A 23,171-nucleotide genomic window follows, 5' to 3' on the forward strand; every position below is an offset into this window, starting at 1 on the left:
AGGGTCAGTGCTCAAAGGCAAAGCACCAGAAAAACTCAGGGAAGGAAGGAAAGGGATGCAGGTGATGGTGGGGATGAAGATGATGGTGGGGGATGCAGGTGATGGAGGGGATGCAGATGATGGTGGGGATGAAGATGATGGTGAGGAGCAGGCTCTAGTGGCTCTGGGAGAAGAGCAGACCCGTGCTGTGTGTGCAGGCAGCCCGTACCCCGTGCCCAGCAGCTTCCAGAGCTGGGGTGGTGCTCCCCAAGGAGTTTCCCTGCTGGCAGGACATGGCTGTGGTGGGAGCAGGGTTGGGAGATGCTTCCCAGCTCCTGTGTCAGGAAATGCAGCTCTCCACATCAACAGTGTCTCCTGACCCCAGGAGTTAACAGATGGTAATTTTATGCAAGAGAATGGCTGAAGTAGCTTCCTCATGTAAATTAGTGACAAACTCCCTGCTTGCCTTAACCACCCTCTGTCGTGGAGGTGTAGCTCTTTGCCAGCTTTAGCAGGGGTCACAGGGAAAGTCAGCTTCATCTCCTTGACTGTGTTTATGACAAATTGGTTCCTTTTTGTTCGCCTGCATTCCTGACAGCTCATCGGAGCTGCAGGAGCAAAAGCAGAAGGGACAGCCCAGGCATCCACTGGTGGTAACAGGCAGTGGGACAAGTTCCTTGGAACAGCCAGGAGGGCAGGGGGCTGGGATGGGCTCTGATCTAACCTGCACAAAGTCTGGGCTAGCCCCAGCTGGGAATATTTGAATGACATAATTTTTTGAGATGGTTTTGTCAACTGGTGTCATTATTTCATTGGAATGGACAGAGGTTGAAGGGAAGGACTTCAAGTAGCTAGAACAGCTGAAATCCTAATCAGCAAAGGCAGATGTCCTCAGAATTAAAAACAGATGGGAAAAAAAAAAAAAGAAAAAGAAAAATGGAAAGCAAACCTCAACTGCCCTGCAGAGGGAGAACATGTCTCCAAGAACGTAGTTTTTCATAAAATGCCAACAAGTCTGAAAAATGATGCATTTCTGTTGGTGGATGGTAAGAAACACCAAGCAGTCATATTAAACCTCTTTAGTGACACTGCAGCCTGGCCCATACTGTACCTGATGCCTGCTGGCTGATTTTTCCCGGGAAGAAGCCTTTCACCACTCAGTCCCACCATTCCTGGGACAAGCTGGGTCCTGATATCCACATTTCCTGCAAGCAGGAGATGCTGTTGTGTGTCTAATTTAGGTGAACTCAGCTGGCCTGGTCCTTCAGCTTTTCTCTTTCTTCTTTCTTTTAAAATGAACAGAGAGTCTTCATTTGTTTCACACGGGAATTAAAATTCTATTCTTGCAAAACACTGACATAAATAATGAGTGCTGAGGGGCTATTCCTGTGCTTAAGTGCTTTGTTGGATTAAGGCCTAAACTTTCCAAATGAGGTGTTTTTAAGCACCCACGGAAACATAGGCAAGTTAAAGGATAAATAAACTGAGTGCAATACAAAAGGTTACTGCAGTAATAAGTGAGACCTAAATAGATTGGTGTTTTTGTTTCTTAAACACCTGTGGTTTTTTGGAAGAGGCAGAAAAATATGTAAGATTTCTGGAATTTTATCAAGAGAAGAGTGTTGTGGAGGCATCTAATCTGTGCTGTAAACACACTTGGGGAAGTGATTCCTCAAGTGATACAAAATTGTTTTCAAAATCCTGTGGTATTGTTGTGGTTCTGGTCATTCTAAGCCTAATTATGAATGGAAGTTAAAATACCATGTTCAGCAGATCTAATATTTATCATGTCTGATAATTTCCGTTGTCTCTTTAAAATATGTTTGTCTTGCAAAAGCCTAATCAAGGTTTCAGGGCTTAATGCTAAAATTGATATTTTTCTTGCATGTAGGTTTTGGGTTGTTTCACTGCATCACCTGCAAAGGAATTTGAATTTACATTATCTTTTTAAAGGGATTTTAAGGAATTGTACAACTTGTGCTAAAAGTGTGCAATGAGGGGATAATGCTTTGTAACTTAGAGAAACTCCTGCTTCATCTTAAAAAAAAAAAAATAGAAATTCAACAGGTAGACTGCTGTAAATTGGAAGTTTTTTGATGGAAAGTCAATGGAAGATTGGAGGTGAAGCTTCCTGTGAAAGGAATGGGAAATCTGGACTCTTTTTTAGTCATGACTGTAGCCAACTTGGTAGTAATATAAGAATTACTCTTTCTAACCCACCTAAAGTTAAAGTTTCTAAAATCAGCTTTAATCTTTAGAGACAAGGACTGTTCCTGACCATGGAACACCAGGTGTAGAAGGGCAGCAGCATCAGCTGAGACCAGTTCTATTCACAGAGAACACGAATTTAAAGTCTAAATTTTGCCTTCAGGAGAAAATATTGGCTCATATGATTTCTAGGGTCAGGTCTCCAGGGATGCAGACCTTGAAAGTGGGGATGCTGTTGAAAATCCCCTGGAGAGGGTTTTTCTGTGATCTAAAACTCATTAAAATTAATGAAAAAATGTCACTGGGTGACAGGCTGTTGGTGGGACGCTGTTACACACACGTTCCCTTCCCCTGGATTCCTGCAGCTGATTGGAATTGCCAAATCTGTCGTGTAAATAAATGTTCTTCCATCCCCTCAGCCCCTCACTGCCACGTTTTCCCCTCACAGGTTGTACTCTGATTATCTGTACTTCGCCAGCGCCAACAAATCCGCGGAGGATTTCCACGAGAAGGTGGCGGAATCCCTGCAGCTGTTTGAGGGCTGTGTGCTGGATTTCTCCCTGCGAGCCTGTGTCTACAACAACACCCTCAACAACGCCATGCCAGTACGTATTTCCAGGCACTTTTGGCTCCTTGCTCTTTTCACAGAATTCACAGAATGACCAGGTTGGAAGGGACCTTCAAAATCATCGAGTCCAACCCAGCCCCAGCACCTCAACTAAACCCTGGCACCCAGTGCCACATCCAGGCTTTGTTAAACACACCCAGGGATGGTGTTTCCATCTGTGGCCCAGGCAGACCTTTCCAGAACTTTATCACTCTTTCTGTGAAAAACTTTTTCTTAATATCCAACCTGTATTTCCCTTGAGGCTGTGTGCTCTGGTTGTGTCAGTGCTGCTGGAGACAGAGCCCAGCCCCAGCTGAGCACAGGCACCTTTCAGGAGCTGTGCAGAGTGAGGAGGGCACCCCTGAGTCTCCTTTTCTCCAGGTGAGCACCCCCAGCTCCCTCAGGGGTTCCTCTCAGGGTTTGTGTTCCCAGCCCCTCTCCGGCCTCGCTGTCCCCTCTGGATGTGCTCAGTGTCCCAAGGTCCTTCCCAAGCTGAGGGGCCAGAGCTGGGCAAAGCTCTCCAGGTGTGACCCCAGCAGAGCAGGGACAGGGGCAGAGTGACCTCCCTGCTCCTGCTGCCACCCCATTCCTGACACAGGCCAGGAGCCTTTGGCCTTCTTGGCCAGCAGGGTACTCTGCTGGCTCGTGTCCAGCCTGCTGTCACCAGTGCCCCCAGGTCCCTTTCTGCCTGGGCACTGTCCAGCTGGACAGCCTGGTGGAAAGGTTGTTAAGACACCAAAATCCCATGCAAGGAAGCAGTGAGCAATCAAAACTTTCTCTCTCTTAATTTGTAAAGTGGAGGGTATAAATATATATGTAGACATGTAAAAGATGGTGTGGGGGCCCAGCTGTCTCCTCAGCCTGTTCCCTGCTGAATGCCAACAGGGATAACACAGCTTTCCTATTGTGCAAGTGCATGGAGAGCACATTTAGTGAAGATTACAATTTAATGTGCAAGCTTTTTGCAGATGTCTCCAAAAAAGTAGTTCTGGCAAAGATCTTTGCAGTACCAAATTGCCTCAAAATCAGAATAAATTATATGTTCCTTTGTAAGAAAAGGCTACCAATAACTAGATAAAATCTTTTTTCTTTTTTTTTTTTTTAAATTGTGCATGCCAGAAAATTGTACAAGAAAACACAAAAACTGCTGGCAGGGGAATGGATAAGTATTACAGGCTTACAATTCCAAAATTCTCAATTTTAGCATAGAACTGACTTCAGATTTTGCTCGAGGGCAGAGAATAATACAGAAGAGATGGACTGGAAGTATCTCATCTGGCCAGTTTGCCATTCAATCCTCTTTTATTTGCTCAGGCTGTAAAGGATTTGGAGGGAATAGTTTCCTCCTTTGCCTCTGGGGTGAAGTTATTGCTTCTTCCACTGGATAAAATAACAGTACCAGAGTGTATCCCGTGGACTGGGGTCCTGCAGCAGCAGAGCAGACAGGACACTGCTCTCACTTACCAGGTAGGCTGGAGCTGCTCATCCCTGACTGCAGCCCCCAGGACTTCCTCACACACCAGTTGCTGCTGGGCAGCATCACAGAATTTTCCAGCCATCTGCTTGCACAAATGTATTCCTTCCAGTGTGGCAGAGAAAGGCAGAGAGAGAACCAGAAGGAAAGATTTTCCTCTTGTGTTCCTCCTCAGGGTGCAGAACCCATCTCCATTTGTTGTCCTCTTGAACAGCCCTCTTGAAGAAAATGCTTTTGGAAACGAGCAGAGGAGGCCTCTTTCCTTCCATAGAGCCACAAGCAGGTGCTTGTAATAAAACCCACATGCCAACTGTGCTCCTCAGTGGCCTTTTTTAGCTTCTTCTTCAGCCAAGTTGCTAAATCTGTTGTGCTCGTGGTTTGCTGTGCATTGATAAAGTGAGGATTGCTGTCCCTGCTGAGCTCATTAGGTTGCTAATTCTGTGACTGTGCCAGGAAAAGAAGGGGTTTGCTATTTGTTAATGTGTTTCTGAAACCAGAGAGGTGTCCTAGGCATCCTGGCTGCTGCTGGATGCTAAGGGGGAAGAAAGGGGTGTTTGGCACCTGGAATTAGTGGAAAGAACATTACCCAGAGAAAGGCACAGTGAGCGGGGTGATCCCAGTTGTGGCCTGCCAGCACCTGAAGGAGCACACAAGGAAGATGGAGAAACTATTCACAAGAGCCTGGAGTAAGAAAAGAAACTTTAAACCACGAGTTTGTCCCAGTGCTGAGTGGAATGAGGCGCTGACTGAGGGCTGGGGTGCTGCCCTGCCAGAATGATCCCATCTTAGCCTGGTGTCTTCATCAAATAAGAGGTTCCAGATTCTGGTGTAGCACATCTATAAAGAAATCTGATAAATATGGAGACTTATGTTATAAACAGCCAAAGACACACATCAGAATCACACAGGATAATAACAATACAGCAATAATTCAAAATAAGGCTTTTTTTAGGGGAATTTAGGTATCATTGTAGGTCATGGGGCAGTGTCAGGAGTGAAAGGAGCTGTTGTCTGACTTGATGGGCTCCGTGGTAATGCGAGCTGAAGATGTTAAGTCTCTTTTATGAAAGATGCTTAAGACTTGGGATTCATGTTCCTTTCCTCTGAGCCTGAAGGGATTTAGAAAAATATTTATAAGCACAGTTGGAGGCTGGACTTTTTAAGAACACCAAGGCTACTCTTTTTATGTTTCAACTTGTTATGTAAAATTGAGGAGGGAAGAAAAACAGAGATAAGGGGAGGAGAGGCTGAAAATCTGCCTTTCCCCCTCTCTGGTCTGACTCTCTGGGTACTCAGACAAGGCACCATCAGTGCTGCTGCAGCTGAGATCTCAGCCTAATTATTGCAATCAGAGGATGCAGCAAAGTGCACCCAAATCTAACACCTGACAGCGAGGCAGAGTGTTTGTCCTGCTCATGGCAGTGTGACCTGCTGCAGCTGAAAATCATGGAACCATTTAGGTTGGAAAAGACCTGTAAGGTCACTGAGTCTAAATTTTAATGCAGCACTGCCAAGCCCACCCCTAAACTATTTCCCCAAGGTGAAATCAAACTGAAATAAGCAGCCTTAGGGTCTGGAGAAGGGGCAGGACTGAGCATCTTCCCTTGAATCACTGTTCATCTGCGGGCTGAGAGCTTCCTCCAGGAAGGCTCCAAGCACAGAGAGCTCGGATGTGAGGTGGCTGAGCATCCTTCTACAGAAAATTGTGTCTGTGCAGCACTTTTACACACACCTGTGGCTGCTGCAGCTTGGTAAAATGACATCTCTCACCAGCAGAAAAGCTGTTTGCAAAGATTTCTGTAAGCTGTTCAGAAAACGAGAGGAAGATGGAAAAAATATTCACATACTGTCTTTCTGTCATTCCTTAAAAGCACATTTTGGGGATTTTTTTTTTTCCCCCAGATGACAGAGGTGGGTGTTGTTGTTTTACAGCTAGTAGTGTTGTAAGGTGAACTAATTTGGGGTTTTTTTGTAATTACAGGTGAGGTTACAGGTCGGGCTCTATGTTGTGTATCTCCTGGACTGGCTGACAGTTTTTAACAAAGATCAGATCCTTGTTCTTCGCCTGGAGGACCATGCATCAAACATGAGGTACACCATGCACATGGTGTTCCAGTTCCTGGATCTGGGTAGGTGCTTGCTGCCTGGTTTAAGTGTGCAAAATCATTATTATCCTTCTCCTTTTAGGTTAGTTTTGCTTTATTAAGGGACAAAAAGAGAAGCAGAGGAATTTGGCATGAAGGATACATTCATCTCATTGCCTGCAGTCAAGCAAACTTAAATTCTCAAATGCCCGGTGTTAGAAGATTTTAGTAAGAGTTTATAAAGGAAAAAAAAACAAAACATCCAGACCATCACCTATGCATCAGAATGCAGGGATTTATCTTCCCACACAGAAGCCAGCCCTGCTTCTGAAGGCACTCAGGGCTTGTTTGCCACGGGCTTACGGAGATGCAAAGTTACCCTCCACAATTTTAACAAACTGAAGTGCTACCAGCCCAGAACCTAAATCTGAGCATGATGAAAGGTTGTGTTTGTAGCCGAGGAGAAGGGGGAAATTGTGTTTTTGCTGTGTTGATTGAGACATCTGTTGCTAATCCTCGGAAGAAACGCCGGCAGACAAAACGTTGCCCAATGTTGATTTGACAGTAGCAAGAGAATGAAAATGTGGCTGGAAAATTGTCTGTCTGGTCCAAGGATTGGTCTAGATGATGAGAAAGCTTGGATGTAGCAGGCTGAACAGATGAAAAGCTTGGCATCTGCTTCCTGAATGTGGTTTGTGCTGGAAAACTCCCCAGGTTTTTATCTTGCTGATGCACATTTATTCCCAAAGTGGGATGTCACTACACCTGTGTCCACTTTGGTCCCACTGCCAGCCTCCAAAATAAACAAACCAGGGCTTTCCTGAGTGCTGAGTGAAGCTTGTGTGGTTTCTGTGGGGTATTAGTCAACTCACACCACGAAATGAAACAGCAGCATAAAACACCTGCAGTTCCAGAATGGAGGGGAAGTTGTCTTCAATCACAGGTTTTTTTTTTTCTGAAAACAGGTGTTTTCCTCCTAGAGTGATTTATGCTGCTTTTTATAGAGATGATTAATTAATAGGAGAGGAACATGTATTATTTCCATATTTACCAGTAGTGATTTATTTTACTGGTCTAAGCCTGTATTCAATATTCTGAAACACTGTGGCTGCTAACAAAAATTACATTTTTCTCCCCATGGAAAACCTTCTGATTTAGTCATTAGATTTCTTTAGGATGGGCATTTTTGGGGAAAATATTTGAAGATAATATTCTCTTTTTCCACAGGACCTCTGAGTGAGAAACAAGAAGCTCTGATTACCAAGAGTCCTGCATCCAACACCCGAAGACCTGAAGACAGAAGCCTGGGCCCAATGCTGCCAACCACCAAGGCAATTTTAAGAGATTTCTATAGGCCTTTTAATACAAAACTGGCACAAGTTCTTTTTGATGATGCTTTTTTATGGAAGAGGACATAATGTGTAAATTTCTTGCCACGACTACAGTGCTTAAAGGAGTTTTTATTTTTTTAAATTCTATTTTTGTGCGTGGATACTTTACATTTTTTTTCCCATTCCAAAGAGCAGCCGATGGATGAGCTGAGTGAGAGTCTCACCTTCAGCCAGCACACATCTCAACAGCTCTACCACATTTTCCTTGGGAGAAAGGAAAGCATCTTGCTTTAATCAGTTCATTGCAACTTCTTTCACCCCAGCAAAGGAGTGGACAAGCATTAGGACAATGATGTCTGACACTCTTCCACAGGGGTGTTGAAGTGGAACCTTCTCTGAGATGCTGCAACACAGAGTCAGCATCAGTTTCCTACAATTACACTTATAATCTCTCATTTTCAATATATGTTATTCACTCATTTTTTTTTCAAGCAATCAATGTCATTTAGTCATTAAAATTTTTAATTGAATTCAACCTAAAATTCTGTTTCTTTTTGTCAGCCTGTTTAGAAACGGTCTGCACTAACACTGTGTGTTTCCTTAATTCTGAAAGAAAGATGAAGTGCATTTATTTAATTTCCAAGTCTCATTTATATCTTCAAGATAAATGGACTTTCCTGGCCACAGTTCTTGTAAAAGAAAATTTTATAATCCAGGTGAGAATGGATGGCTGAAACCTAAACAGGCCAGTTTGGTGTTTAGCATACAAATTCATTGCCTTACGTATTTTGTTCATGTAACTATGAATATGTATAATTTATTCATATCACTCACACATTTTCACAGGAAACAACTTTTATTTAAAAGTCCATTCCTGGCCATGAATAGTTTTATGGATATTTGTGTTAAATTCTGTAATCTATTCTCCATTGTGAGGGAATACACATTTTAAAAGTGATATGAAATTTTGCTATTAAAATCATAAATAAGAAGGATTCTCAGTACCTTACAGAAAGGATGTGTTACCTGAAGAATTTGGTTATGTGTTTCCCTCTTCAGGAAAAAATGTCTATAGTTAAAGAAGTTGCGATATGCAGACTTGAGGAAAAAAACCCCAACATTCTGAAAGTTATGGAGAAACTTTGGACTACCTGAAAGTCTTTATTTGACAAAAAAAGGTCAGATTTTTCTATGGATGTGCAGCAATTAAATCTTTAATTTCAAACACAGCTGGTTAGGTCACTGTCAGTCAGCTACAATCTGCAGCCTTCTTCAGGTGGAAGTCCCACCTAAGTAAGGGATTTTTTAAGAGACAAATACAAATGCTACCTGTTGATCATTTCCTCTCATGGGCTAAACTATTTCTTCTGAATGTGTGTTGAGTGGGTCAAAGGAAGCTCCTGTCCAACTGACAGCTATCAAAACCCCAGAGAATCCTCTCTGATTGGCTTCATGTGTCCTTTCAACCACAATGCAGTTTTATTGACAGATTCACAAGTACATTTATTAAAGGTAACTTCTCCCTGTCCCCCTCCGTGGGGACCTATTATTCATTTCATGTGTTTCTAAACTGAGAATTAATGCTGAAAACTTGATGGATCCTGCACATTTCACACGGGGATGTGATTGCTGACATGTGAGATGTTTTGCAACAGAAGACTGTTCCTAGGTTCTTTGCCAACTGGTAATGTGCTGTTTAAAAAAGGATTCAATCTGGGGTTTGAAAAGCCTAAAATAAGTAATTTAGTGAAGTATTCTAGACAACCAGAACAGATTAGTTCTAGTTCAGAAGTGCTCAGAGACCAAAAATGGTTGGAGAGCTGAGAATGGACTACTTTAGTAAGTACAAATAAAAAGTATCATGGGACTGTGAAACAGAAAATCAGACTAATTTGCCACCATTTGTAGATGTAAAAAATTTAATCAACGACTTGTTTACACCAAAGAGTTCACCCAGCTGTGCTTTGATTTGGAACCAACACTGTGTGGTCAGGATAACTCTATACAGATGTTTCCTAACCTGGTCTGCCACCTACAGCCATGATCTAATGGTATTATTTTACCAGCCCTAGAAGCTGATTAATATATCTGTCCTTTTCATTAACTTGAGCACTGAACAGCTCACACTGATTTGTGCCTGTGATCTTTCCAGAAGTCTTCATTGAGGCTGCTTTTATGTTTCCATCTCCTCCATGTGCTCCAAAATAGGATCTCCTGCTTTTAACACATTGCAGCCTTATGCTGTTGGGTTGTGGCTTGACTAAGAATCAAACAGCAGCAAATATTGGTCAAGAAGTCGTTTTGGAGGTAAGGATATCACTCTCTAGCTCAGGCTGTAAATATAAAATTGATCTGGTGACTCAGAATGAAATAAATCAACATTTCCTCGAGTGATGTAGCAGTGCTGGGTGACAGAGCTCCTCTTCTTCAGCCACAGCCAGCCAGCAAATCTTTACACGGGACAAGGCTCACCCAAGTTCTTCCAGTTCCCCTTACCTTTCTGCTGACAATTCTAGCTGTGAAAAAAACCCAATTTTATTGTTATTATCACTGTAGCACTGAGGTGACCCACATCCCCAAAAGAGCAATTTGCCAAGAAGTTGGAATTAATATCAAAACAATACGTTTTCATTTTTGGTGTCTTGTGCCAAAGCACAGCAGTGGCTCCTTGCAAAGACCTCAGAAACTCCATGTCTCATGCTGTGCTTTTGCTCTTATCTCCGCTGAACAAAACTAATCAGACAAAGATGCAGCTTTCCTGAGTGCAAAGGCACTGAGGAAAGGGTTGTTTCCAAATGTTCTCGCTGCTACTGCAGAGGAATGTGAAATGTGTTTTCTGCAAGACCTTGAGCGTTTGGGCCAAGCACCTTGGCTGTCTGGAAGAAGTACAATAAAAACAAAAGATCTCCTGCAAAGGAAAACAGGCACTGCTTGACGTGGAAAAGGATGTGGTGTTATCTGTTGAGTCCAGGCCGCAGGCCTTGGGCTTCAGCTTGGAAAACTGAGGATAAATGGTGAGTTCTGAATGTATCTTTCTGCCAAGAAATTAATCTATTTTCCAACTAGGCCAAACGTTTTTTGTTAAAGACAAGGCACAACAGTGCCATAAAAAGTCATTCCTGCCTGATCCCCCTCACACAGGTGAGGGGACATTCAACAGGACCAGAGGACAGGGCCTCCATCTGCGTCAGAGGAGGTTTAGGTTGGATTTTAGGAGAAATTTCTTCATGGAAAGGGCTGTCAAGCATGGAACAGACTGTGCAGGGCACTGAAGTCACCATCTCTAGAGTGATTTAAAGGACCTGTGGATGTGGGGCTGGGGGACATGGGTTAGTGGTGGCCTTGGCAGTGCTGGGGGACGGTCTGAGATCTCAGAGATCTTGTCCAACCTTAACAATTCCATAAGCAGTGCTTCCAACAGGAATTCCTGTCTTGCAGTACCATCTCGTGGCCAACCCCAGCACTGCTTTGTGCCATGAACACAGGGTTTTCCTGCTCTGGAAAAAGAAGAGGCAGGTGCAAAAGGAAAAAAAGAATTTCTGCTTCTTTTCAGACGCTCACAGGAATACAATTTCCAGTGCAGCTCAGGAGCTGGTGAGCGTGTGGAGAAGCGCTGGCTTGGCACAACCTCAGCATTGTGGAATCACAGAATCATTTCTCTGAGATCATCGAGCCAGAGACCCCAGCACTGCCAAGGCCACCACTGCCCCATGTCCCCAAGGGCCACATCCACACAGCTTTAAAACCCCTCCAGGGATGGGGACTCCACTACTGCCCAGGACTGGACAGCCCTTTCCATGTAGAATTTTCCCCTAAAATCCAATTTAACCTCTCCTGTTGCAATCTGAGGCCTTTCCTTGTCCTGTTACTTGCGAGAAGAGACTGACCCCACCTCATTCAGGCGAAGATATCCCCAGCAGCTGAGGCTGGGAGCTGCTCACCCCTGCTGGCTTCATCCCAGAGAAGAAATAAGACAGAGAAATAAACAGAAAGGGACGTGTGGCTGTAAGATGAAAAGGTGGAAATTTTTTTTTACCATCTGAAAAGGCTTAGGAAAGGAAAATAATAGGTCATCAAATCCCCCCTCATGGCATTGATGCTCCTCACACAGAGCCAGTGGCATTATAATCCCACTTCTTTCTCCTGCATGAGCCAACCAGAACTGGGGGAACTTAAACTCGCTCTGATCCACGCTGCTGAGTGCAAATCCCTTCTCAAACCTCAATGCCATTTTGAAGGTGCCAAATAAAAATCCCAGTTCCTTGCTGTGAGTGGCAAACATAAGCTCAGCTCCCCTGAGTTTATCATTTCAGTGGGATATTCAGTTATCCTGTATCAGGATATGTCAGGAAAAGGACCCATGAACAATTGATCCCCACTGAAAATTCCTCGTGGGACAGTGGCACACTCAGCAGCCAGCTCAGTATTCATGGAATCATTCACTGCATTTCCTAAGTGCTCTGGTGCCTCACAGTGACATTACCAAACCAAGCACTGCTGGAGCATTTTTTTTGCTTCAGTAGTACTATTAATCCATGAAAAAAAAAGTTTATTGGACTGAAAAAAAATTTAAGTAACTCCTACCAAACTGGCAAATGTGAGTCAGTCCTTGGAAGTGCTGTGTCATACAGCCCAGAGCGAATCCTGGAATATTTGTTCCCAGTCCAAAGCCAGATGAGCAGGAAGCCTGGCCTATTCCAATGGTTAATATGTGCCTTCCTAAAACCGGATTAAAAATTATTTCACTTCAGCAGGTGGTGCTGCAGAGTAGTCCTGTCATTCTAACCATGCCTGAGCTTTTGTACTGCTGCATTTGAGAAGAGCTGAATTTATACATTTTCATTGGGCTGCTCTCAGTAGTTTCCCTTTCTTCTGTACAGAAGTGAATATTACCTAATGAACACCTCAGTAGGTGCCTCTTGCTCTGGAATTACAGGCTGGGGGGCGAAGGCAGCACAGCAGGAGCTTTGAAACAGAACAATTCAGCAAGAAATCAAACCCCTGAGCTTCTGAAGCCAGGAGGTTCAAAGCACTTGGACTAGCAGAAGTGAATGGTTGTGAGCATGATAAAACCTCAGGAGGCAGGAGCTGTAGGTGGCCAGCACTGCAGGAGGCAGGGTTTGCTGAAATTAACAGCTGCCAGAGGCAGCAAATTGGGAATTTTAGCACTTATATTGAAGAATTGATGTGCTGGAGAGCTGAGAACTCAGGGTAGAGAGGGGTGAAAGGCTCCAGGTGCAGCTCTGTTGAGGATGAACTGATTCATTTTAGAGAAACTGAGGCACATGTGAGAGAAACATGTGCCAGAGTGATCTGGTCCTTCAGCTGCAGAGAGAACCAGCTAACAGGAGATGTTTTCTCACTGTTCACTGCTGGCTTGGCAGGTATCTCAGTCATTTTAGACTGTAAATCTTTAACATTTGAAGGGCCTTCACCTGTGGGTGTTCAAAAATCTGTTACTGCTCCAAGGACTACTTTTTTTAAGATCCACACATTTTCTTCATTTTTCATGTCTTCTGTATTTTCTTTACTTCCAGGATTGCTGCATCAAGGATTTTCCCACAGACTACAGACCCAGCTCATGGCTGTAGTCACCAAACCTGAAGGAAATTATCATCTTGCAGCTAACCCCTCCTTCCTTGGGATTCAGAAAGCCTTAAAGACTTGTCATCCCCACAGCCTCCTCAAACCTCAAGGAAACCTCTAACAACAGCCCTGGGCTCACCTTGCCTTTCCCTCAAGGCTGGCAAGCCTCAGGAGGCAAACCAGCCACGCTGCCTTGGCTTTACACCTAAACTGGGAGTAAAATAGCACCAAAAGTTCCTTGTCTCATGAGATAAACTGGGGAAAAAAAACCCCCAAAAACCAGAAGGTAACCTAGGTAATCCAACCTACCCACAATGGCTCCAGTTGAGACTGAAGAACTGGAGAGAATTTGGTCAGGTTTGCATCCAGGCATGAGGAGAAATTCCTCTGCTGCAAGGAACCAGCCCAGTGTTTGCTTTCTGGTTGCTTTAAAAGGACAAGGCAAAAGGGGATATGTGGAATGTAACTGATTAGAATAAGGAGCTTGAACAATATCCTGAGATTGTTTTGGTACATGGAGCTGTTCACAAAGCTTTGTGAGGGTAGCCAAAAACTGGTTGTCATTAAGTCCAAGAACTAAGAAAATATTGAATTTTTTTTCTTATAAAAATATTTTATATACTTTGAAACATGCACATTGTTAAAAAATGCACATTGTTATTTAGCCCCATCCAGGCCTGGGTTTCCTAACATTTATCCTGCTTTTCCCTGGAGCAACCAATTTCCACACACATGCTGCAGATTTTCTGCTTTGCCATTGAACCCATTTCCCAGAATAAGCTGGGCTGGTTCCTGGTTGGCCTTGAAGCATTTCCACACCAGCCCAGGTTTAACGAGCAGATGCAACACAAAGGGCTCAGGTTTGCAGGTCAGGGAGATGCAAACACTTGCATAATGCCTAAGTTTTTTTCATGGAATCACAAAACATGGAAGGGACCTCAAAAACCACCAAGTTCCAATCCCCCACCATGATCAGGGGCACTGCCCAAGTGACACATGCATTTTAAAACCCATCAGGAAGAATATTGAAGTAGAAATATTTTTTTCCCCTGAACTACAATCCCTCTAAGTTACTCCATGTTAAGGACAAGGAAAATGCCCACATTGACATGCAAAGCCCTGAGAATATTATTCAAGAAAAGCATCTCTAGGTGAGCCACAGTAGGACATGCAGATGCCCAAAATGTACTGTTCATTGCAGTTTAGAAATCATTTTACATGTTTAAAGTCAATTTGAATATGACTGTAAGGGGCAGCAGCAGCAATTCCCAGCATCTACAATTTTGTTTTTGTATTTTATTGAATATATTTGTGAAAAGAATTGCCTTCCCTTGCTCCAGCATGAAAGTGAAATTAAACTCACCCTTGCAGAGCAGAGCAGAAGCCTGGGTGTCACAAGCCTCATGTTGGACAGGAGATGGTGCCACCACATTCTCATCAGCAGGGACATCCATCCCTCCTGCAGACACAGCCAGGTGTGCACTGCAGGGAATGTGGGACAGCTGGAGAGGGTGGGGCAATGCCAAAGTCACCCGTGGAGAGAACAACACAGGCTCTCCAAAGCACTGGGCCTCCTCTGGGTGCCTCTTTTGGTGAGAAGACACTTCCTTTCCTCTCCACGAGCCCTGCTTTGCAGGAGCAGCCAGTCCCAGCTGTTTTCTCCAGTGTTTGTTCCACCCAGGGCAGGTCACAGCTCAGCAGGTCCTGGGCAAACAGATGTGCATCCAAAACACCTGCTGGGAAGGAGCTTGGCCACTGCTGGAGGAGCATTCCTCACACCAGGAATTTGTTCTGACCAGCAAATCCAAGCTCCAGGCATGGGCTGCTGTCTTGGCTGTGTGAGTCAGAAGGCTGGAGTGGCCTAGTTCTAGCAAAAGAGGAACTTTGGGGGTGAAATGTTCAATCTTCTTGTCCCTGGAAGAAAATGTCTCATCAAAATTTTATACAGCCTCGGGATCTTGGTGTTTCATCAACAAGGCCTTTCCATATGCATAAATAAGAAAAGACTAGAATATCACAAATTGCTGGTCCAGAGGAAAACTGAAAAGTAGATTAAAAAAGGAAAAAAGAAAATCAAGCATTTACTCAAAATTTATGGACATTTATATACCCATTTGGGAGTTTATCCAACAGCAATACTGTCGCTCTTGCAGGAAATAAAAGTAACTGGGAATTTCCTACATCACTCCTCCTTTCTCCCTGGGATATTTCACAACATGACCTTTGAGTTGAGCTCCTGAATGTGTTTGTGGGATAAGTGGTGCAGGGTGTGGGGGACAGGTCACCTCAGATGGGGTTTTAGGGACCCTCCTAAACTGAGCATCCATTTATATGGCAACCTTGCATTTCATGGGATGGGAGTTGATGACCCAAGTGTCTTTTCTAGCTTCTTATTTAACAAAATTAGTAAAAGAAATGTTTGCTGTTCTGGGGTTCTTTTTAATTGCCAGGATGAAGCTCTCATATAATAAACAGGGGATTTTAATTGGCCATAATAATGTAAAAGAAGGTTTGATCTCTTTGTACTCATCATCCACCTCCCTAGTGAAAATAACAGATTTATTTCTTTACAAGAGCAATAGACAAAAAATACTGCTGGTAGTGAGGTTTCTTCAGTCTATCTAAACAGAAAGTCCAGTTATACAATGTCCCATCCCTGGAACTGTCCCAGGCCAGGCTGGATGGGGTCCTGAGCACCTTATCTAGTGGGTGGTTTGCCTGCCCATGTCAGGGGCTTGGAACAGCATGAGCCTTGATGTCCCTCACAACCCAAACCATTCTGTGATTCCATTAAAAAATGTAATTTTCCAAAATTACAAACATTTAAGAAAATTACAAGCTTTTAAGAAAAGAGAGATTTAGGCTGTTAAAATACTCTAGGGTGCCTCAATCACTGCATTTATTCCTATGCATTATTTTCTATCCTTCCCAAATAGCCTTGAAATTATTCAGATTCCTCCATTTCTCATGGCCCTGCTTGTTGGGCTAACAGACTGGTAGAGAGGAGCTCTCAGCTGCAGGGTGGTTACCCCATCCCAGAAGACAAGAATAACCCAGGCTGCTCTTAATAGAGCCCTTGGGGTGGATTAGAGTGAAATGACACTGAACAATCAGTGTTTGTGAATATCCACATGGAGAATTTTTAATAGGACAACAGGTATGGAGCTGTTTGGGTTGTTGTTATCCATAGGAATATGACAACATAAAAACATAAGAACATCACTTGAGAAAATGTAGAAGAAGGAATGGATGGGAACAGAAAGATCTCACCACCTGTAAGCCTCATGATGAGACTTGTTGCAATTTTGATGAGAGTTAGTCAAAGCCACAGTTGCAGTCTGGATCCACGGGGTGGTGGGAGAAATCCCAAAGAAGCAGGGGGCAGAAAGCCCCAGGACCATTTCTATCGCTCAGGTTTAATGGGAATGCCCAGGTACCTCCCCTGGGGCGGGGAGATTCACTGGATGATGGAATGCTGTGGATCAGGAGCCTTTGGCACCTTCTGAGGGTATACAGCTGATACCACAGCTGAGTCAGCTGTGGCCCATCAGAGAGGGGAACACCTTCAGGCCATGTGTGGATTTACCACAGCTGAGGACAGAGAATCAGCTCCTGCCTGCCAGGGCTCTCCTCTTTCCTTATCTTGTCCATCACCAGCTCTAGTCTGACATGGGCTGAGCTCTACACCATTCTGCAGAGGATGGGATTCAGCCAAAGCATCCCTTGGACATTAATTCTGTACAGTACTGAAAAATGTCAGTTTTACTGAGCACTCCTGCACAAGGTTCTTTGTTCTTGGACCATAGTGTGTCTACAAGGCAAAAGAAGGTCTCTAAAAACCGTTTGGTCACATAAGAAATTCTATCCTTTCAGATAGTTCTGGTTTAATTAAATGAAAAAAATATAGTATAAAACATGTGAACTGCTGCTAATGCCATGTATTGGAAAATGCAAAGTCCAAACTCACAAAATATGAGATTAATTAAAATCAAAACAGTGCTTTTTCTAAAACTTGCCTTTCCCTGTTTCCTACTTCATTTTCATGTTTGCCTTCCCAGCCACATAGGCTAAAAATGAACCTCTTTTTAAAAGAAAGTTGAGACTCTTACACATTAAATAAGTTCAGCTGACAGAGCCCTAAAGAAAATATTCATTACCAGGTGAGCTGTAATAAAATCTCCCATGGCTGGCACAGGCAGTTCTCCAGGCTGGCTCCTGGGAGTGCTGGGTGACTCCTGGTGCCTGGCTGATCTCCAGCCCTCTGCCAGGTCAAGGCAAACACTGGAAGCTGAGGCAGTGAATAAACACCATGGATTGGCCTCATTATTGCCTCATTATTTACCTCATTATTGCTGCAGGTGATTCGGATGCTCAGGTAGAGTTCCTCAAAAGCCAAGCATTTGCATTCATCTGTTTTCACAACATTCTGCTCAGGCTTTGACCCTAAAATAACACATTTCTGTGCTTTTACCATGACAAACATCATTTAAATAAAAAATGCCTTTTCTGTTCTAGCACCTGAGACTCTCAGGAAATACCAAATCTATGCTGAGCTAAAGGAGGAGGAAGTGCCAACACAGGAAAATAGAGCAGGCCTTGAATCAATTAGAACCACATGGTTTTATTTAATGCATTTATTATGGTTTCTACTCAAAAGCCAGCCCTTGCCCAGTTACATAAAACTATCATTTTCTGGATGGCAGGACTGGATCTGTCTTTATAAAATCTGATATTATTTTGGTTCATTACTCCAAGAAAAGTTACTCTTTCCTTTTGCTAAGCTCAAGGAAGCAGAATGAGGCTGACGCAGATAGTTTGGAAGAAAACAGGCATGAATTTTGTAAAACAGTGATTGTATGGGTGAAGTGAAATGTGCAGAGAGACACTGTCACAATTCGAGGTGCCATTGTGTTGAGTTGAACACCATTGACGGAGAAAATGGGACAAAACCACAAATCAAGTGACTTTACAGCTCCTCAGGGAGCAGCACTGGCCAGGGGGCTTCAATGCATTAAACCCCAAACTTTAATTTTTATCATTGCTCCTTCCCAGTCCCTCAAGGCAACCTCCTGGAGGGTGGTGGAACTGGTGAGGGATGTGCTGAGTCTGAAAGAGAAATCCTGAATTATCTACCAATTACAGTCTTCTTAAACTCAGAGGAAAATTTTGTTACATAGTAATTTTCTACAGATTTTTAAAAAAAGGTGATACATAAAGCCAGTGAACATCAGCCTTTGACAGTCTTATTCAAGTTTTGTAATTTTTAATGCTTTTGATCCTCTCTGAAAGTGGAATCATGTAAATCCTGAGTTATCTACATTGAATTGGGGAGCTGACACCAACGTACAGCCACAGATTTGTGCCAGCTGGAGATCCAACCTTGGGGATGTTCCCATGTCCTAAGAATATTACACAGCTCATTGTGTTCCTACCCTTCTCATTTCCTCCAACTCCTCCTTATTTGTCCCAACCTTTCTTGCCACTTCTTTTCCCCCTTTAACACAAATTCCCATAATCAGTTACATCATACTTGTTTTTGAGTTTGTACTGTACATATAATCTCAGAATATACATTTCCATATATTTTCTATACAAAATGCCATATACTTCTCTAAACTTTGACTTATGTGGAGAATAAAAGGAATAAAGTCAGATGGTCAGAAATTTTGAAGTCGGGTTTAAAAATTAAAGGAAGAACACACATATTAAAAAAAAAAAGGGAAGAAATCAACATTTGAACACATCCTCTTGAAATATCCTGTCTCCTTGCTCTGTTTCATGGTTGAACTGTGAAAACCCTCTACAAAATGATCTGTGAATCTACTCTCTTTGCAGAGCTGACATTTTACAGCTGGAAACAAGCACAGAAACATGGGTTTGTGTTGCTGTTGAATATAGGACCAGTTTCACTGATTTCCAAGGTGTTACTCAAGCAATATGTGACTTTTTGATATAATTTTTATTTAAGAAAGAAAATTCAAATTAAAATCTGAGCTGAAATCTCTTTTCTAATGAAAAACACTTTCAAGGCCTGACCCCACTCTGCCTCATTCCTGACGGTGTTACAGACTGAGACCTTGTAATGGAGAAATTGTTTATTTAAATCACCACAAAATCACAAATAACTGCAAATAAAGTACTTGAAGTTTCCAACTGTTCAGGACCAGAACAGCCGGAGTTTTGAGTCCATGGTTTCACTCCAAGCTGGTTAAATAGAACATGAGTTAGTTAAACAGAACAGTGGGGTTTTGAGGATATTTTCTTTGGGAATTCCTGCAATAGTTACTGCGGAATAGCACATAACATAATCACAACCTTCCAAGTGTTAATTGCTCTAAAAAGCAGGATAAAGGTTATACTCCTGACACGCAGCCAACTTGGAAATTATCCTCTTATTAAAGCTCTAACCTGAGAAGAAAAAACCTGTGACTCAGGACTCACGAGAACATTAAAAAATACGGTAGGATCTTTTCTACTTTTTGTTCCCTCTTTCCTTCAGGCATAACAATAATAGCAATAACAACAACACAGGTTCTACCATTTTTAAAACTGGATATGTTTCCTTGGTTGCATCATAGTGACTTTGCTTAGATTGCCTGGACTCAACATGGCACCTTATAATGAGCTTTTTTATTAGTGTTTAAGGTTAACCATCTTAATTTTTTTTCCAGTCAGAAAACTGATTGGAAAAACTAACTAACTTTACTTCTTTTTTGATGAAAACCCAGATGAAATCAATGGCACATATGTCATTGACTGCAGCACTGTAACACCACAGGATGCTGTGTCACACCATGGGCTTGCTCTTCACAGACAGCAGCATCTTCTGCTGGGCACCTCAGAGACTGCAGGGGTCAAACTGGGGAAGGCTTTGGTTCCTTTTCTTAGGGGAACCAACCAGGACCAGGATTCCAACCTGTACAGATTGAGGAATGCCACTGAAACCTCTCTGCTGGGCTGAACTTCTTAGATTTTTCTTTATTTTACTTAAAGAACATATCTGGATGTGCTTTTTGTTCCTGGGATAACCTCTGCAAAGTCTAGACTGACTGCAAGCAACAAACCATATTTTATTAATGTATCATGGGTTATTACATTAATAAGAAATGGTAGCAAATTCAGAAAAATCTGTTCTTATTTAAATAAAATAAACGAGCTGGGTTTGAGATTTGCAAAAGCTTTTTAATAATATTTCTGTCTCGGAATGTGCATTTTTTCATGCTGATCGATATGAGGAATAACCTTATGGAAGTTGCTGGAGAAAAATGAACGTAGGGGGAGAACTAAGGAAAGTAATCTGAAGCAGAAACCACAGCCTCATGGTAAGGGAAAAAAGGAAGTGTCTGTTGTTTCTTGTAAGTGAAATTTCTCTCTTATACTGACATTTTGAGGCTGCAGTTGGAGGTCCTTTGAGAGTAAATATTATTACACAAAGAAAAAGAAATGGTAGGGTCCTGACAACACAAGTTGTCAGCAATTTGATTCATTGCCTCAAGTAATTCTTGCATGTAAACAGAAGCCCCCCAAACCCACTCCCACACACTGCTGAAAATGTTCTGTGTTTTGTTTTGTCAGCTGGATGAAAAGCCATGCCACAGTTTGTTTAAAGAAAAAGCTTTTTATTTCACAAAACATACTCCTCAGGAAGCCACCAGAGACCAGCCTGTAGAGCAGAATGTACAACAAACAGATCCAGGGTAATCCTTACCCTGAGAATACCAGGGTAAGCAAAATACATTTTCTAACATAAAAAATCTCTGCCTTCCTTGGACATATTGTGTGATGAAGCCACCATGGATTTACCTTCTAAAATATGAACAGGGATCTTCAAGAAAAGAAAGTTTAATTACTGTTTATCCTCTTGAGTGTGTTCTGGGGGTGTTATTGATTCTCTGTGTTTTTGTATGCACACCAAGAGTGGTTGAATTCAGGGATATTCCCACACAAGGAGAAGCATCGTGGTGCTTCTTGAAGACCCATGAGAAGGGACTTGTTCATCACAGTCAGCAGCTGACTGAAGACAAAACATGGGAATTATGGAATGGTTTGTGTTGGAAGGGACCTTAAAGCTCATTTAGTTTCAACCCCTGCCATGGCAGGGACACCTTCCCCTGTCCCAGGCTGCTCCAAGCCCCAGTGTCCAGCCTGGCCTTGGGCACTGCCAGGGATCCAGGGGCAGCCCCAGCTGCTCTGGGCACCCTATTCCATCGAAAAACCTCTGTCATTAATGCACTGGTGATGTTTTTCTGGTGAATTGTGATATCTTTGCCTTTAAATGCTCCCTACTCCACATATTTGTGTTCCCCTCCTGGCTGGGATCTGCCAGACTCATTTCAGACTCATCCTTTACTGCTCAGTGGGGAGCATAAAGAGAAGTCAAAGCAGCCAGAAAGTTCCAGCTCCTCCAAGAGAACAGTAAATAGAACACCCCAACTTGAATTACCCTGTTGGATACTAGGAACATTTTGAATACTTCTGGCTTGGTGTTGTCCCAAAGAGTGGAAATTGTTCAGACACATTAATTAAAAAAATAGAGAACAATCCACTTCATTTCTAACTGGAGCAGATCAAAAACACTCTCACATCTATTTTTCTTGTCCAAGTCCCAGACAACATCCCTCAACTTTGTGTTCTTGGTTTTGTGAGACTGAAATCAGACAAAGAGTGAAAAGTGGCCAAATATGGAATAAACATTTTTCAGGGAAGGCGACTTTGAGAGTCAATCCATGATAACTTCCTGCATTACAGTCTTCTTAAACTCAGAGGAAAATTTTGTTCCATACTAATTTTCTAAAGATTTTTTTAAAAGTGATATATAAAGCCAGTGAATATCAGCTTTTGACAATTTTATCGAAATTCTGTAATTTTTAAATATGCTTTTGATCCACTCTGAAAGGGGAATCATGTGAATAATCTTTCATTCAATTAACATTTTTTAAATTAAAAATGGGTGTTGCCATTAAATTTTCTAGTTTTTTCTCTCTTTTTTGCAATTGGTTCAAAGCCTGTAAAGGCAACTCTGCTTGTGGGCTGCATGGGCTTTGTCCCACGACAGAATTCTGCCAGCTTATCATTGCCGTAAAGAATTTAAATTAGAATATAAGGTACAGATAGGCAAAAAGAACTTGATTTTGATGTTTCTGAAGGAAAAAAAAAATTCAGGTGACAAGTCATCCAGGCTAAAGAACAATGGCCAGACTGAAAGGAAAAGTTTCTTCCCTGGGTAAAAGCCTAAGTTGGTGAGGATTTGCATGCAGAAGTTTCAAAGCTCATTTTGGTTGGGATTTTTTTGCATAAAAGTCTGAATGTTCTGCAGAGAGATTGAAGTCAGCATCTCACTGAGCCTTTTTCAGCAGAGGTCTTTGCCACCATCTACTGAGGGGATTTTCACTGCCAGGGAAAGCAGGAGATTGCAGTTCAAACACAGCCCTCTGAAAAGGCAGCTGTGATTCCTCCCCTCATTTCTGAACCTGAGATTGATCCATTTTTCCCTCATTTGTGGAAAAATCTCCTGACTTCTGTAATTAAAGCATTTTAACCAGAGTATGGGAAAGAGAAGAAAATAGAGGCAGAGGGGGTAAAATAATTTGCCTAACCTTTATTCCTTAATTCAGATGGAGACCCTGAGGAGACCTCAGAGCCCCTTCCAGCACCAAAAGGAGCTGCAAAAAAGCTGGAGAGGGATTTTGGACAGGGGCCTGAAGTGACAGGACACAAGGAATGGCTTCCACTGCCAGAGGGCAGGAATGCATGGGATATTGGGAGAAAAATCCTTCCCTGTGAGGGTGGGCAGGCCCTGGCACAGGGTGCCCAGAGCAGCTGTGGCTGCCCCTGGATCCCTGGCAATGCCCAAGGCCAGGCTGGACAGGGCTTGGAGCAACCTGAGACAATGGAAGGTGTCC

The 23,171-nt window shown here is 42.8% G+C and overlaps 1 protein-coding gene across 1 annotated transcript in view; it reads left to right on the forward strand.

Annotated features, from left to right (window-relative positions):
• The window catches only part of CHST15 (carbohydrate sulfotransferase 15), a 44,596-nt gene extending 36,378 nt beyond the window's left edge, over window positions 1–8,218 (forward strand). Inside the window, exons 6-8 of the mRNA XM_041461629.1 lie at window positions 2,636–2,792; window positions 6,250–6,397; window positions 7,580–8,218. Of these exons, the coding sequence (XP_041317563.1) occupies window positions 2,636–2,792; window positions 6,250–6,397; window positions 7,580–7,770 (496 nt within the window). The 3' untranslated portion in view covers window positions 7,771–8,218. The remainder of the gene's footprint in view (window positions 1–2,635; window positions 2,793–6,249; window positions 6,398–7,579) is intronic.
• Window positions 8,219–23,171: the final 14,953 nt, after the last annotated feature.

Source organism: Pyrgilauda ruficollis, unplaced genomic scaffold, assembly GCF_017590135.1.
Source record: "Pyrgilauda ruficollis isolate IOZ18807 unplaced genomic scaffold, ASM1759013v1 scaffold15, whole genome shotgun sequence".
Classification (NCBI taxonomy): domain Eukaryota; kingdom Metazoa; phylum Chordata; class Aves; order Passeriformes; family Passeridae; genus Pyrgilauda; species Pyrgilauda ruficollis.